Below are 17,794 nucleotides of genomic sequence, written 5' to 3' on the forward strand. Positions count from 1 at the left end.
TGGTTGGTGGTAATTTGCATATATGATGTTTTTTTTTAAATGACAGAAAGACATTTTTTTCCAGGAAATTACTGTTCCACGTAATTTGGGGGTACGTTAAAATGGGTGCAAATATATTTTCATGTCGTAAAAGCGCACTTTTAAAAACGTTAAAAAAAAACACCTGCTGCAGCCACGTGCAATGTTTAAAACACTTAACGCACTCATATAGCCCCCCCAAAAAACCAAACCCAATACAATTTTCATAGTTTTTTTTTTCACCCAAAATTTTTCGCCACATTATGCAAATTACTAAAAACTTTTGGGGTCATTTATCATTAGGGGGGTGCCCAAAGGGTTCTGAAAGAAATCCCCACATTTTTAGACAAAAATAGGGATTTTGATTTTTTTTTCACCTGGTGAAAACTTTTCGCCTGTTTTTTTTCCACCCCTCCCGTTTTCGCCTGTTTATTGTCGAAAATCGTCCGATTTCGCTGTCAAAATTGGCCTGTTTTATCGCCAACAAAATTGGCCGATTTAGTCGGTAATTGAACACGGCCCTTGCAGTTAAAATATCTAGTTGAAGAAAAGAAGGAAAATTGGGACACATGGGAGTCATATCCATCATCAACATACTTTCCAACTAAATTTTAATAAAATTTACCTGTTATGTTATCTGGCCTGTGTAGAAAATCTTGGCCGGTAGAGTTTACCTGCTGGTATAAAAAAGAGAATTTATTTAGAAGCTGTGCATCACCTATGTTTAGATAACCACAAAACAAAAAGCCAACAAAAGTGGATTTAGGGGATTCAGCGAGCCAATCCTGGTCTTGGAAATACAAGGCACAAAATGAGTAGGGGTCCCCTGTATTTACCATGACCAGCACCAAGCTCTTTCTAGCATGGGTGTAATGCCACAGTCAGGGGAACCCTTTCACCGGATCTCCTGGGCAAAGCATTACACCTGGGGAGGTGTGGACCCCCCAATAAAGGGGTCCCCCTTTCCAAGGCACCCCAGGCCTAGGCTGATAGTCCGGGACTATCCCCGGCACCCCTGGCTGGTGGGTGCCGGACTGATAGTGTAAAGTGTATGTAAAAAAAAGATATAATAACATTGTCTTTTACAGTCGAACTACAGGTCCCAGCAAACCTTTCCTGCATGCTGGTACATGGAGAACCACAAGTACCAGCATGTGGGGCATTAAGGGCCTGCTGGTACCTCTAGTTCACCTGTAAAAGAAATGTTAAACTAAAGACAACACTCAGCATGAAAGTATATACGTTTATTACACACACAAACTCCCCTACAATACCTGGAAAGGTACTCTTGTCCAAGTAGGCATCCAGTGTCTGCTTAGAACAAAAAAACGAGAAGCCCGGACCACAAACTTAGTACCGTCCTCTAAGGACGGTACTTCCCAAAAGAAAGGTCTGCCACTGAATTTCTCTTAGAATGCTGGGACTGAGCGTTCATTGGTTGAGAAAGGTAAGACTTCGTCTCTCTCAGCCAATGAACGATTCCACCATTGACTTCAGTGGTGAAAACCGCTAGATAACCTTTAGTAACCTATCAGTAATCAACAGGGGCTATTGTGTCCATCCAGGGGCTGCTGTGTCCATCCAGGGGCAGGGGCTGCTGTGTCCACCCAGTGTAATATTCATACAAGTATTTAGACGCTGTAGGTCATACCACAGTGCAATATTCATAAAAGTACTGTGATGATGCCGGCCATACCTCAGTGTAATATTCATACACGTATTGTGACGCAGCAGGTCATATCGCAGTGTAATCTTCATACAAGTATTGTGAGGCTGTAGGTCATACTGCAGTGTAATATTCATACAAGTACAGGTTGAGTCTCCCATATCCAAATATTCCGAAATACGGAATATTTTCTGCATGACTGAGATAGTGAAAACTTTGATTTTTGATGGTTCAATGCACACAAACTTTGTTTAAGGCACAGAATTATTAAAAATAAAGTATAAAATGACCTATAGGCTGTGTGTATAAGGTGTATATGACACATAAATGAATTTCATGTATTTACACAAACTTTGTTTGAGCCACAAAATTATTGAAAATATTGTATAAAATTACCTTCATGCTGTGTGTATAATGTGGATATAAATCATAAATGCATTCTGTGTTTAGATTTGGGCCGTATACCTAAGACATTTCAATATGGTATGCAATTATTCCAAAATACGGAGTATTCCGATATCCAAAATACCTCTGGTCCCAAGCATTTTGGATATGGGAGACTCAACCTGTATTGTGACGCTGTATGTCATACCCAAGTGCATTCATATAAGCAGTGTGACTCTGCAGTGTCATTTGTGCACAAAGTTTACAATAAAGTAAAAATAAAAATTTGGTACAAATTGTGGTATGTGCTGTACCCCACGTTCGTGTTTGTTGATATGGAGAACGATCAGTTGAGAGAAGAGCAGGAACCGCATACCAGTGCTGGAGATGCTGCCATTAGTCATGATGATACTAGTCTGTCAATGTCATGCCCAAGGGCAAAGAGGGCTTAAGTCAAGCCACCTAAATTAAAGAACCAATCTTTTATAGTGGTAAAGAAAAAAACATCAAAGTGAAAGTTAGCTGCAGAAAGATATAAAATTGGCAATATGCCTTTCACCACACGAAGTGGCAAGAAAAGGCTAAGGACTTTGCCTTTGTTATGACTGGTGGTTTTGCCTCTTATGATGAGGTAAGCCCTTCTCCCTGCAGAAGTATAAAAAAAATGAAAATCGTTAAGGCACAGGAACCAACTGTGCGCTCACAAATACCTGAGGAAAATCTAAGTGTATCCGCGGGTGCCATGTGTGAGCCTGACCTTATACTGTACACCGAAGAGGAGCCTCCTTCCACCATTTGTGCTCCCTCTGCAAATGTTGGGATGAGCAGCACAAGTCAACATGCTAACATAGAAATTGAGGATGCTGCTGTGGAAGTGCACCTGTCACGATCCTGGCTAGTTTGTACCTTTTGTGACTTTCCACTGCCAGCTGCTCCATGGATCTGTGTTTGTGATTCTCCTGGGACATCTGCTCTGGCTGAATCATGCTGGCTGTAACATCTCTGTGTGTGCAGACTCCTCTCCCCCCACACTGATTAAACACCTGGACTCTGCTCTGTCTGTGAGCATTGCTAGTCTTAATTGGAATCACAGGTGTGGTCCTGATTCTCAAGGGCTGCAGAGATGATTTCTCCCTCTGCATGTTGTGCCTTGCTCCACTCTGAATGCCACTGCCAGACCACCTGTCTGTATCCACCAATCGCTGCCAGACTCTAGGTATATAGATCCTCCTCTAATAGCACTCAGTGCTTGAACATCTCATTACATTCCGTGGTGTACTACTTGTGCTATAGCTGTACCTCTGTGTACCAGTTTGTCCCAGGCTCCTGCTGGTTCCTAGACCAGTGCTATCCGTAAGCCTTCTGCACTCAGCTATCCACGCTACCATTTCTCACCCACAGCTCCCAGGCCGCACCAGGTAGCTTCCACGCTACCATCTCTCGCCTACGGCTCCCAGGCCGCTCCAAGTAGCTTCCACGCTACCAGCTTCTCCACACGGCTCCCAGGCCGCACAAAGTAGCTTCCACGCTACCATCTCTCGCCTACGGCTCCCAGGCCGCTCCAAGTAGCTTCCACGCTACCAGCTTCTCCACACGGCTCCCAGGCCGCACCAAGTAGCCACCCAGCTACCAGCGTCTACCCACGGCTATCCGGCCGCTCCACGTAGCCACCCAGCTACCAACGTCTACCCACGGCCTCCAAAGCCACAACAAGTAGCTTCTATGCTACCATCCGTCTGCAAGCCCATCTACTAGTAACCCGACCAGCTCAGTCAGCCTACCTGCCGGTCCCAGTCCGGTCCCTCCAAGTTCCTTCTGGTCTCATTCCAACGTCTCCAGTTTCCAGTTCCAGTCACTCATCACCAAAGGCAGTTCTCACTGCTACCACTTCTTCTAATAAAAGAGCTATTCATGTTACCCATGGTTCCAGTCCAACCGGCCTCCTGTGATTCCAGTTCATCACCTGATACAGGTAACTCGCAACTGTGACAGCACCAGGATGAAGAGGATATTTGTGTAGCTGACACTAATAAGGATGTTGATGATGAGGATGTTGAGGTAGGGACCTTAACCATCTAGGAACCTCCTTCCCTGATATGCTAAAAACCTCTATTGAATGCAAAATTTTATTGAATTTATATATTATCAATAATTTGGAGTTGTGCACCTGAGATTTGTCTGTTTCTGTGCCTACAATTAGTCTCATCAGGTAGCACTTCCCATTATATATATTCAGGTTGTGCAAGTGCAGGAATCTTTTCCATATTCCTCAGAAGAATCAATGAGCGCTAGGCCTGCTGCTGCTGGAGGTGGATCTCCATCCCAGAAAGGGACCAAGACTACTACTAGTAGTAGTTTAAAAAACAATTGACTGTTAAACAATTCTTTGATAGAGGAAGCAAGTATGGCAGCTGTCGCCCAGTTGCACAGAGGATTCCTGACGCCATGACGGCTGTGCTAGTATTAGATGGTGAAATAATAGAAATTGAAGATGATAGTGTGGAGGAAGTGCAAAAGGAGGATGGGCGGGATATTTGTGTCCTATTTGACGCTAATGAGGATGTTCTTGCTCGTGATTTAAAAAAAGCCATTGTCATGCCTGGGCATTAGACCAGAAAAGCCACGTCTTCGGAGTGGAATTATTTTAACCCAAATCCTGACAACAGTTGTGAAGGCATCTCTACCATTTGTGAAGCCAAAGTTAGCAGAGGAAAGGGACGTTAACCATCTAGGCACCTCCTCCCTGTTATGTCATTTGCAGCGAGTTCATGCACTTTATTTAACAAAATTATAATAATTTGTAAATTAATAAAAAGCAGTCCAATATCTGCTACTAGCAGTTTGGACCAGCACTTGCAATCTCCACCGCCAACACCCTCATCATTAACCTCCTCCTTAATAATTTGAGGCCCCCCCTTTCCAAAAAATTGTTTTGTGGGGACCCAAACAAACCAATCACTTCAGCCACAAAATTGTCAGTACTAGTCGCTAAAGTGCTTGGTTTGTTAAACTGTGCATGTCCTTTTTAATATCCAACATAAGAGTGTGTGGGAGGGCCAAATGACAATTTCATCTTGCATCTCTTTTCTTTTCATTATGTGTTGTTTAGGGCATTGCTGACTGACATTTTTATAGTTTTTTAAATTGCCATCCTGTCTGCCACAGCTGTGTGGCAATGTTTCATAGATGTACTATATTTTTTTAAACTGCTGTGCAGTTGTGCCGCTGCTCTGCCGCTTACTTTAGTCAGCCAGCTTGCTGGAGCCTTTGGCCTATATTGTTGAAAGTAGTGAAAACAATTGTGAGCTGTGAGGTGGTTAAAATTAACTGGATATGCCTGAAAATGATTGTCATTAAGGTTAATAATACTGTAGGAGCAAAAACAGGCCCACATTATGTGGTTTTAGCTGTTTTTATAATAATAAAAAAAAAAAATACAGAACCAAAACACGCAAGGGCGGTTTTGCAAAACCAAATCTAGATCCAAAACACGAAGGAGATACAGATCCAAAACCAAAATCAACACCAGCACAAATGGTCCGTCGCACATCTCTAATTTCCAAACCACTGCAATATGTGCGTTAAATGGTGTTACTCTTTGGGGCATCACCAGATAAATAGCCTCTTAGATGGAGTCTTCAATTTTGATATACTGATTTCCATGTGCAAAGTGCTGCTGGGGAAAAGCCTATAGCTGGGTATACACTATACGATATATTGTGCAATCTTGGTACTTTCGACCAATCCGCATGACCATCATTTAGTGTGTAGTGTACCCCCAATCCGTCGTTCATTGCAGCGTCCCATTGGATGTTATGCACGTCCAATTAGATGATTACACGGATGAAGTAGTGTTGTCACATGAAGAATGTAAATATATATTGTGTTGTTGTACAACAGATTGTGTAGTGTGTACAGCGATGCATTATATTGTTACATCGTATCACTGCATCGCTGGGGCGCAACATCGTTCAGATGTGTCCGAGCTTTACAGGGGTAACAACAGTCTGTGATCACTGGATTGTGCAAATGGGATGGTCTATGTGCTTGAGAATTAGCTCTACTTTTATTTATTTCCAAATGAGCCCTTTTGCTTGAGCATCATGTTCTCTGGTTTATATTTTTATTAAGGACAATAGGAGATTTAAATTGAGAATCAAGCTCACTAATTATTTAGCATATTTAAAAATAAAAATGTCTGCACTCCACAAGTCACTTAGAGAAAATGCAATTTCAAAGACACAAAGGTTAAGAGAGGATTATTTTTTGTATTGTTTTTCAGCAAAGTTAAGGTCAACACGGATTACTGTTAATAGTTTCGGTTTATTTTGCTTGTTGGTTTCAATAATGCACTTTATTGTTTTTTCAATTTAGTTAATACTTGTATGTAGTTAACAAAAGTTTTTATATTTTATAGTATAGTTTTATACAATATAGTTATATCTATATATCTATATATATACTGTGTATATATATATATATATATATATATAAAAAAAAGGCTAACGCTGCTCCTCACCTCTATATGGGGAATTCAAGTGTGTTGTACGCCAGCAACCACTAGTTGGTGCCCGACGGAGAAATTCAATTGTTGCTCCGTTCGGGCATGCACAGCTGCCACCGCTTTCATCATAGCCTCCAACTGTACTGTTTTATCCAGTACAGTAGTGATTTTTTTACAGTCCGTACCAGCAAATAGCACTGTAATGGTTTGTATCGGGTTCCAGAATTCTTAGCAGCGATGCAGGGACATGGACTTCCGCAACCCTGCTCAGTGACACTGAAAGGCGGCTCCCTACCCCCCCATCCTTCCGTGGCTGTCTGCAGGCTTTGTGCGTAGTGACACACCTGCAGGGCTGCCAAGAGAAATCCTGGTACAATAACTTCCCAGCCCCCCCCCCCCCATGGAGGGGGTGTGATCACACCATGTTAGGGGCAGGGCTGCACATACATACATATATATATATATATAATAATAAAATAATAATTTTTTATATATATATATATATATATATATATATATAAAACAGTCCAAATTACTCAGCACTAATACCTAAAAGTTCTACCAATAGTCGGTGCCTTCCTCCAAAATGAATAACAGTATGCAATGGGGTTAAGGTGGCACTCAGACAGTTAATGTGAAGTAAAGACACGGCACACCGCAAGTCTCTGTCAACATTTCAATTCAATAAGAAATTTCATCAGGACATCCTGATGAAAATTCTTATTGAATTGAAATGTTGACAGAGACTTGCGGTGTGCCGTGTCTTTACTTCACACTAACTGTCTGAGTGCCACCTTAACCCCTTTGCATACTGTTAAATATATATATTATATATTTATATATAACAGTATGCAATGGGGTTAAGGTTATATATATTATCATACCTCACAACATTGGATGAACTGCACTCGGGATATTATGTATACACAGTATAAGGGTATTACCCAGCAGCAGCGAGCACGGTGACAGCAACGGGCGGGTCCGTGATACAATGTATCATCTCTGTGGTGCATGTACAGTGTATTTATGTATGTATATGTCTGTGATCAGTCCTCACGCCGCACTGCATATGGGGCCATGGTGTATGATACTACAGTATATAGTTTTATATTATGTTATGTGGCCTCTCTGTGTATCGGTCAGAGACCAATAGTGTGAGTAAGGCTTTATACAGAGATTTATGTTGTATATCTATATATGTAAAAGATTAATGCTGCTCCTCACCTCTATGGGGGGAAACCAAGTGTTCTGCGCAGTACAATTGTTGATCTGTACGGGTGTGCACAGCCGCCGGTGCTGACATTTCTGATCGCAGCCCCCCGAGCTGACGAGCAGAAATGACCGAAAAGTGACCCATTTAAGCACTCAAACAGGACTCTTCACAGGCACAACAATGTACCGTCATTTTGACGGGCTGCTAACTAGTGCATACAATACTTATCACTAGAAGATAATGCATTTGACTTATAACACTGTGACATTAAGAAAAGACTATCTGTTTAATTAAACTAATTAAGGTACAGAACATTATGCATTCTTAATTAACAGCGGTTTCTGCATTAAGGTAACAATTTGATGAATGTAAAGGAACCACAATAACAGAATACAATTCAAATCTTCCAGTTCGCCTACTAGTGTTTCATAGGTTCAGGGTTGCTTTTCATTGTTAATTACCAAATGAATTTAGTCTTCAGTTATAGAAAGAAGGGAATAATTTGGAAAACCATATTTAATTCTAATGTTTAATTAATATGTGACACAACTAAGGAGAAGGAGCAGTTTGTAATTTCCAAAAACAAAGTGTCACTATGTATGATTCACAAACTGGTTATGGCACACGAGTCATCTCTACTTCCATCGGCACTAGGATTCAAAATACATATTTACATTGCAAGATCTAAAAAAAAGTATATCATCTACACTTTGTAAATCATGGAAATCATATTCTGCAGTAACATTAACAAAGTCTGACTCAATGACAGCTCAAGGTAGCAGTGTCTGTACTGCAGTAGGAATGATGTACCTTTGCATTGCAGTAAGAATAACAAATGGTTGTCTGGGCAGATTACTTCTCAGATGTAACAAATAGCTTACAAAGACTGATTCTCACACCTAGTTTGCTGTGAATGGAGATAATTTCCGAGGTGTAACATGGCAGCTATGCAATCAGGGGCTGGCTGGCAACTTTTAGCCTGGGGGGCAGGCACCAGTAAGTGGCCCGGTTTTTCCACCAGCGCATTGCAGTAGGGAAAGACACATGATAATAGCCTCTGTAGGCAGGCCCGCCGAGAGCCGCGGCGGGTCCGGGTAAAGGGGGCGTGGCTTAATCGAGTGATACTTAGCCACGCCCCCTTTGAGGAGAAAAACCCATTTTTGCGGCACTGCGCGCTGGCGAGGGGGGCGTTCTGAGCCCCCTCAGCCAGGCGCATAACCAGTGAGGGGCGCGATCAGCTTGATCGCTCCTCCCACAGGTATAGGAGACTGCTGTGGCTGCTTATTAGCAGCCACGAGCAGTCTCCCAGGGCAGCCCAGCACACAGCAGCGTGTGCTGGGCTGCTGTGATGAAAAAGGGGGGGGAGCAGGAAGGGGTTTAGGCACTTGGGGGGGAGGTTAGGGTTAAGGTGTCCACACACATACCGATCTGCCCACGATCAGCCGATGTGTACGATTTCCCTTGAAACTCTCCCCGGCAGCTCTGCACGCGATCTCCACACGATCTGCACACGATTTGGTGTCCAATCTTCAAACGATCTCTCCTGCATCCAGACTTTCACAGTGCATCGCGTCCTAGATTGTCAGATCTGCCCTACTGCACGGCAGATCTGAAGATGCGATGTGCGACCAGCGGCGACGCGCATCGCATCGTGATCGTGAGTGGGGACTCACGATTTCCTCACGATTTGGCCATATTTTACACGATCTGTCGTTCCAATGTGTCGGAATCGGCCAGATCGGGTAAAATATCGCTATGTGTGCGGGCACCTTTAGGCACCCCTAAGGGAGGGTTAGGGGAGGGAGGTTAGGTTAGTAAATAGAAAAAAATACTTACCTGTCGGGATCTTCACTGCCGGGTTCCGCTGTCGGCGGTAAATCATACTGATTCCCTTACATTTACACACTCTCTAAGCAATATAACAAGTATTACAGCCCAGACAACATTTCTACATGTGCAGATGTCCCCTCACTCTCATGATTACTGTGATTCATAAATAAAGGTAAACCAACCAAGATTTTAGGTATAAACTATAAAATCTTTTTCAATGAACGAACGTCTCTAGGTTGTGGAGAGTCTCCTGAGAATGCTGGGTAGGCATGAACTCTGTAGCAGCTGCACAGGTGTTCAGCCTTTATAAATGACATCCAGTGACTGCAATGCATTCCATGTAGTCTGTCAATTGGAATTACTGATCTTGTTTGTATATTTGTGCTTCGACCTTGGATCTTTGCCCTACTTCTACACTGAGATCAGATGCTCCTAAGAGATGGCAGAGGAATCATTTACAAATCAGAAGAATTTGGAGGAGCGGTGAACTTTTTCATGTATTAAGTCTTATTGAGGGACATAAATGGCAAACCCCATACTGTTTTTCCACTATAATATGCACAAAGGTTTTGCCTTATGTGTTGTAGTCTTGTGGTCCATGAAATTAATACACATCTGTCAAAGTAAAAGTGTCAATCAAAATACTGCACATTTCTGCCAACTAACATATTTGTACAACCTCATTGTCACAACACTACATACTTTGCGTGATATCTGCGCCTTCCAGCTCTTTTTGAGTTTTCAGCGTGCTTCATGTTTACTCTGCATACCTGGGCCATTCCCCTTTGCTATGAGACTGAGCAAGCAACACTTCCTTGGCTTTATTCCTGCAGTCATGTGATCACAGTCATCACAGTGGCAGGCTGTTTGAATTGGGCTTCTCTATATAAGTTGCTCTGGGTGCAGATGGCTGCCAGAGTATTAGGCTCACTAACTAGATCCAGTGTTTTTTTGATCTCCACTGCATTTGCTCCTGTGTATGACCCGGCTTGTATCTGACTCCAAGTTTTCTGACCCAGGCCATCTATCACGCCTGTAACCAGCATGAGAAACTGCGACCTGAATATTGGGTGCAGCAAAGACCAAGCATCCTTCCGTGGGTCCCTGGTGAAAACCACAGCGACTTTTTACTGCTAGTGCATATACAGACTGAAAGCACTGACTCCATGACTTCCCATAGAACTTTGACACTCATTAATTAATTATAGTTGTAATATTGCTTGTTGGAGCATCACTGATGCCTTTAATCATGACTTAAAACATTTTGCTGATCTTTTTCAAATGTCACAACTTTACATTTTGATCTTTTATTCATGTCACTTCTGCCTTACGATTTTCTTAGGTGACACAAAAGATGTTATTATATAATTAGATTTCTAATTACGACTACCTCTAAAGTGCCATAAAAATCGAAACCGTTTGCCCAGGTAATAGGGCACTATGGACACCCAGTATAATAGGAATGACTTCAAAAATGCACATGCTCTACTCCTTGAAGTTCATTAGAATATCTTGTCTCAAAATAAATCTTGCTTTTGCATGAGCATTAGCTGGCATTATATGGTGAATTACACTGCAGCTGTGCCTCCAAGGATAAAGATATTCTCAGTTCTAAAAACTGAAGTAGCAGCCTGGGAGCTCATGGGTCTAGCTTTTATATAATGTATAGCTTTAATCCACAAAACAAGAAATTAGGAAATTGACAAGAAATTAGGAAACAAGAAATTAGGAAATTGACATTTTATATAATGTATAGCTTTAACCCACAAAACAAGAAATTAGGAAACAAGAAATTAGGAAATTGACATTTTATATAATGTATAGCTTTAACCCACAAAACAAGAAATTAGGAAATTGACAAGAAATTAGGAAACAAGAAATTAGGAAATTGACATTTTATATAATGTATAGCTTTAACCCACAAAACAAGAAATTAGGAAATTGACATTTTATATAATGTATAGCTTTAACCCACAAAACAAGAAATTAGGAAATTGACAAGAAATTAGGAAACAAGAAATTAGGAAATTGACATTTTATATAATGTATAGCTTTAACCCACAAAACAAGAAATTAGGAAATTGACATTTTATATAATGTATAGCTTTAACCCACAAAACAAGAAATTAGGAAATTGACAAGAAATTAGGAAACAAGAAATTAGGAAATTGACATTTTATATAATGTATAGCTTTAACCCACAAAACAAGAAATTAGGAAATTGACATTTTATATAATGTATAGCTTTAACCCACAAAACAAGAAATTAGGAAATTGACAAGAAATTAGGAAACAAGAAATTAGGAAATTGACATTTTATATAATGTATAGCTTTAACCCACAAAAGATTTGCATACAATTTTACAGCACTGTACATATATAAATAATATCACTATATTAGAATATTTTCTGATATTTGGTTTTATTGACATATCTTTTATTTATTATTCAGTGGTCTGGTCTATGCCAGTCTAACACTAGACCATTTAAAATAACAGGGCTATGGCACACACTCTAAATACAAACCAAGTATATGATGATTGAAGGGACAAGGCTTCAGGAAATAGTCTTGATGCTTAAGATTAATAGTTGTTTTGGAATATAATATATTGAATGGAATGTAAAATAAGCACATTAGAATCGGTGTACATTTATTATACTGGGTAAAACTGACAGACTGTATAAAACAGAGGATTATATGATCAATAGCTTCATTCCACCTTCATTGTGTCACTAGACGGATTATCCATTACAAAATGACTCACGCAAAATGATTTGTAAATCCCATCTTATAGCTTGTGAATCTTAAAACCTCATGGTTTTTGAAGAGGTCACAACAATGTATCTTGCCATGGGCACTTGGATAAATAAATATTCCTTAATAAACTGTAAAGTAGTAGTACAGCCAGACCATCACATCATGGAAAAGTCTATAATTTCCAATAGAAAGGACACAATAACACCCTGCCTCTCCCTCCCCCCTTCCCTAAAAGAAACAAAGAAGAAGCAATAACTGTATTAAATAAGTGTTTTTATATAAGCACTATTATTTTATTATTACCTGAGTTATATTGTCAGAATTTAGTTTAAGATTTTCTTTCACATCCGCATTCTTTTCCTGAACAGTCTCTTCAGTTTCATTGACAGATGTAAGGCTCAATGGTGCCAGAGAGCTTCTCCTGGAAGTAGTGCTAACAATATGTCTAAATAATAAAGTAAAATAAAACGTATTGATTTACACATATTTTTGGTATTTTCAGTGTGTTTATCTACAATAATATAAAATAGGTACTTATAATATGTTGATTTGTAACAATTGCTATAAACTTGAAAAAGTGTACTGTGCAAAAGACTTTAATAATAATTTACAAAGGTTATATGTATAATTAGCAAACAATTTGTAGGCAGTAATGAGGCCCATGTGCGTATAATTGTGTCCATACACAGACAGAACTAGTGACAGACTTGGGAATCACAGCTGAGAGACTTAATCCCATTGGGTCCAGGTGGTCGATGACTATACAAAGTGGCAGATCATGGTCACAGACTGGCACGATTGTCCTCTATACAGATGTAATCCTCATAAACCTATCCTCAATCTAACGATTGGTGAGTGCCAATCGTTTGACCGATGTGTCTGCACTGACATCACAACTGGATGGGCATTTAAATTTGCCTGCCCAGTTGAGATGTCAGTCACTGGCTGGTCCCTGCAGCAAGCGTACAGGCAGTCGGCTGGTCAACCATACACACAGCCAGAAGTGCCAATATATCTGCAATATATATCGCACCGGCTGTGCAGCAGGACAGATGCGATATGTCTGTGAACAACGTCGTTCACAGACAATTCTTCTGTACACACCCGCCGATGCACTACAGATATATCGCCCGTTCAATGGAAGACTACACTGATTAATTTCATATGTGACACTTGTATATCTATGTGCAACTGAATCTATATACGAAACACAACGGACCTTGGTGTGGAAAAAAGCTGTGGCAGCTGCATCATAGCACTTCGTATAGAGATTCAGAGTAAGTCGCACACAGACAGGTGTTGCATATCAAATGAATCAGTGCAGTCTCATGAAGCAGTTTGTCGCATCCATTTGTGACTAAGACGCATTTCCGGGAGAAAAAAATACACAACAAAATGCTCGGTACAAGACAAGTCAGAATGGACCTGGCTGTTATCTGGTGCAACTGCAGCAATAGTGTATGAGGCTACATCTGTATGATGGTCGGACTTTCTAGTATTTGTGGGCCATAAAAACCAGTGACTTGGATCTAATTTGGTCAAAACTACAAACTAAAAACCACTAAGGGACAGAATAATTAATATGTGATGTATAGTATCAAAATTAAAATATACCAATGTACCTGTAAGTACCAATACTGGAATGTAAAGTAAAAAAAAGCATTCCCACATTCATCCCATATGCAGATAAGTGGGGATATCCAAAGTCACTGTGTTATGCTGTATTATGCCAAAACTCATTGTTATTGTCCTGAATGGATTCTAGGGCACCATCACTAAAAGATAATAAACCTGATAAATTAGGTAATGTAATGAACTTCTAAACATGAAAAACTAAAACAAACGCACCCAAAAAATACAGGGAATATGGATATAAATGTAGCTGCAGACATATTCAGACAAAGGGTCACCAGTGTGATTGTGGAATTGTACAGTGCATCCGGAAAGTATTCACAGTCCTTCACTTTTTCACATTTTGTTATGTTACAGCCTTTTCTAAAATGGAATAAATTAATTTTTTGTCTTCAAAATTCTACACACAAAACCCCATGATGATAACGTGTAAAAAGTTTTATTGAGATTTTTGCAAATTTAATTTAAAAGAAAAAACTTAGAAATCACATGTATATAAGTATTCACAGCCTTTGCCATGAAGCTCAAAATTGAGCTCAGGTGCATCCTGTTTGCACTGATCATCCTTGAGATGTTCCTACAGCTTAATTGGAGTCCACCTGTGGTAAATTCAGTTGATTGGACATGATTTTGAAAGGCATACACCTGTCTATATTAGGCCCCACACTGCCTGTCAGTGCACAAACCAAGCATGAAGTCGAAGGAATTGTCTGCAGACCTCCGAGACAGGATTGTCTCGAGGCTCAAATCTGGGGAAGGGTACAGAAAAATATCTGCTGCTTTGAAGGTCCCAATGAGCACAGTGGCCTCCATCATCCATAAATGGAAAAAGTTTGGAACCACCAGGACTCTTCCTAGAGTTGGCCGGCTGTCTAAACTGAGCGATCGTGGGAGAAGGGCCCTAGTCAGGGAGGTGACCAAGAACCCGATGGTCACTCTGTCAGAGCTACACCATTCCGTTGTGGAGAGAGGAGAACCTTCCAGAAGGACAACCATCTCTGCAGCAATCCACCAATCAGGCCTGTATGGTACAGTGGCCAGATGGAAGCCACTCCTTAGTAAATAGCACATGGCAGCCCGCCTGGAGTTTGCCAAAATGCACCTGAAGGACTCTCAGACCATGAAAAGCAAAATTCTCTGGTCTGATGAGACAAAGATTGAACTCTTTGGCGTCAATGCCAGGCGTTATGTTTGAAGGAAACCAGTCACCGCTCATCACCAGGTCAATACCATCCCTAAAGTGAAGAGTGGTGGCAGCATCATGCTGTGGGGATGTTTTTCAGCGGCAGGAACTGGAAGACTAGTCAGGATAGAAGGAAAGATGAATGCAGCAATGTACAGAGACATCCTGGATGAAAACCTGCTCCAGAGCGCTCTTGACCTCAGACTGGGGCGACGGTTCATCTTTCAGCAGGACAACGACCCAAAGCACACAGCCAATATATCAAAGGAGTGGCTTCAGGACAACTCTGTGAATGTCCTTGAGTGGCCCAGCCAGAGCCTAGACTTGAATCCGATTGAACATCTCTGGAGAGATCTGAAAATGGCTGTGCACCGATGCTTCTCATCCAACCTGATGGAGCTTGAGAGGTGCTGCAAAGAGGAATGGGTGAAACTGCCCAAAGATAGGTGTGCCAAACTTGTGGCATCATACTCAAAAAGACTTGAGGCTGTAATTGCTGCCAAAGGTGCATCAACAAAGTATTGAGCAAAGGTTGTGAATACTTATGTACATGTGATTTCTTAGTTTTTTTATAATAAAATTTGCAAAAATCTCAAAAAAACTTTTTGCATGTTGTCATTATGGGGTATTGTGTGTAGAATTTTGAGGCCAAAAATTAATTTATTCCATTTTGGAATAAGGCTGTAACATAACAAGTGTGGAAAAAGTGAAGCACTGTGAATACTTCCCGGATGCACTGTAAGTACATGTTGAGTCTCCCATATCCAAATATTCAGAAATACGGAACATTCCGAAATATGGCATTTTTTAGCATGACTGAGATAGTGAAACCTTTGCTTTCTGTTGGTTCAATGTACACAAACTTTGTTTAAGGCACACAATTATTACACATATTGTATAAAAATACCATCAAGGGTGTGTGTATAAGGTGTACACTATATTAAACATAAATTAATTTCATGTACTGTATGTACACAAACTTTGTTTGATGCACAAAATTATTAAAAATATTGAATAAAATTACCTGCAGGCTGCATGTATAAGGTGTATATGAAACATAAATGCTTTCTGTGTTTAGATTTGGGTCCCATTCCCAAGTTAGTTCATTATGATATGCAATTATTCCAAAATACGGAATATTCTGATATCCAAAATACCCCTGGTCCAAAGCATTTTGTATATGGGCGACTCAACCTGTACAGTAAATCATCCCCTCAATAAAATAACCTTATTGTACTTACCCTTCTGATGGTACAGAGAGTGGGTTCAGCCGAAAGTTAAGTAGTGCTGTGGTAATTTCAACAAACTGATCAGCTTTTTTCTCTACAGTTTCTGAAATGTAATATATTCTACTATTAATGTCATTAATAGCAATGGAAGGGTTGTTTATTATGCAATTTATTTTATTCCAGTGTATATAATGTCTTTGTAATGTATACTACTATACTAATGTATACTAGAAAAACAGTTAGTAAGAAATACAACAAAAATACATTTATATTCTTTCAATAAATTCTATACTCATTAATACAGCATGTGCTTCTGGAACATAAAATTAAATTGGAAAATAGAATATTTTTTTATATAGAGTATTTCTCATACAGAGGCCGGTTTCACGCATGTTAATTATGTATTTATTTATTTATTTTACTAACATCTATTGATATAGGGCCTGATTCAGCAAGGAATGCAGTTGCTAATATGCACGTAATCGGCTGATTGTACAGGTGATTTTGTAGTCTTGCTAAACATTACGTATGTGTGTAAGGTAAAATAGGCGTCCTCATGTAGTGTAGTGGCGGCATTGCGATCACAATGAATTAGCATACTATCGCAGTTGAACTCGTGCGTAATCGCTATTGCATTTGCAGTTGAGTTCCGTAGTGAATCAGGCCAATAGTTCCTACATATTCTGTTGTGCTTTACTGTAGGGAACAAAATAGTAATACATTGAGACTGGGTAATAACTAGAGATGTGCACAGACCCAAGTGTTTTGGTTTTGGCAAAACCACCCTCAAGTGTTTTGGTTCAATTTCGGTTTTGGTTTCGGATTTCATTTAAAAATTGATATAAACAGCTAAAATCATGTAACTTGAATCTGTTTTTGTTCCTATAGTATTATTAACATCAATAATATACATTTCCAGTAATTTTCAGTCAATTTTGATCACATCACAGCACCTGAAATCATGAGAGAGGGACATAAATGCAATCCAAAATGCGCGTGATCCATTTTTTAGATCCGAGTTCCGAACTGGGTAAGAAGACCTGAGTCAGGAATCGGTTCTATTCGGAACCCAAAAGTGACCTGAGCTAGGGCTCGGTTCGACTCAGAGCCCCAAAGTTCGAGTGTGTTCGGTTTTCAGCAAAACCGAACCACTCATCTCTAGTAATAACAGGCAGATAAATATGTTAATGGGCCCTGCTAACAACCTTACAATCTAAAGGGAAATAGGAATGAGATACATGGGAATAAGTGCTACATATTGCAAATTACTCCAGCTAGAATGCAAAGGTTCTCGGTGGACTATAAAATACAGTCACACAGCTATGTTAACCTGAGGGTAAGGGGGTTGTGGGAGTGTAGAAAGAGAACATATGTAAA

At 40.2% G+C, this 17,794-nt stretch overlaps 1 protein-coding gene across 1 annotated transcript in view; it reads right to left on the bottom strand.

Annotated features, from left to right (window-relative positions):
* Positions 1-17,794, bottom strand: part of ADGB (androglobin) — a 435,925-nt gene that overhangs the window by 193,099 nt on the left and 225,032 nt on the right. The window contains exons 12-14 of the mRNA XM_088474497.1: positions 16,430-16,520; positions 12,677-12,818; positions 644-692 (exon numbers count right to left, since the gene is read on the bottom strand). Of these exons, the coding sequence (XP_088330623.1) occupies positions 644-692; positions 12,677-12,818; positions 16,430-16,520 (282 nt within the window). The remainder of the gene's footprint in view (positions 1-643; positions 693-12,676; positions 12,819-16,429; positions 16,521-17,794) is intronic.

The sequence above is a fragment of the Taudactylus pleione genome, unplaced genomic scaffold (genome assembly GCF_031769625.1).
Source record: "Taudactylus pleione unplaced genomic scaffold, aTauple2 ptg000154l, whole genome shotgun sequence".
Taxonomy (NCBI): domain Eukaryota; kingdom Metazoa; phylum Chordata; class Amphibia; order Anura; family Myobatrachidae; genus Taudactylus; species Taudactylus pleione.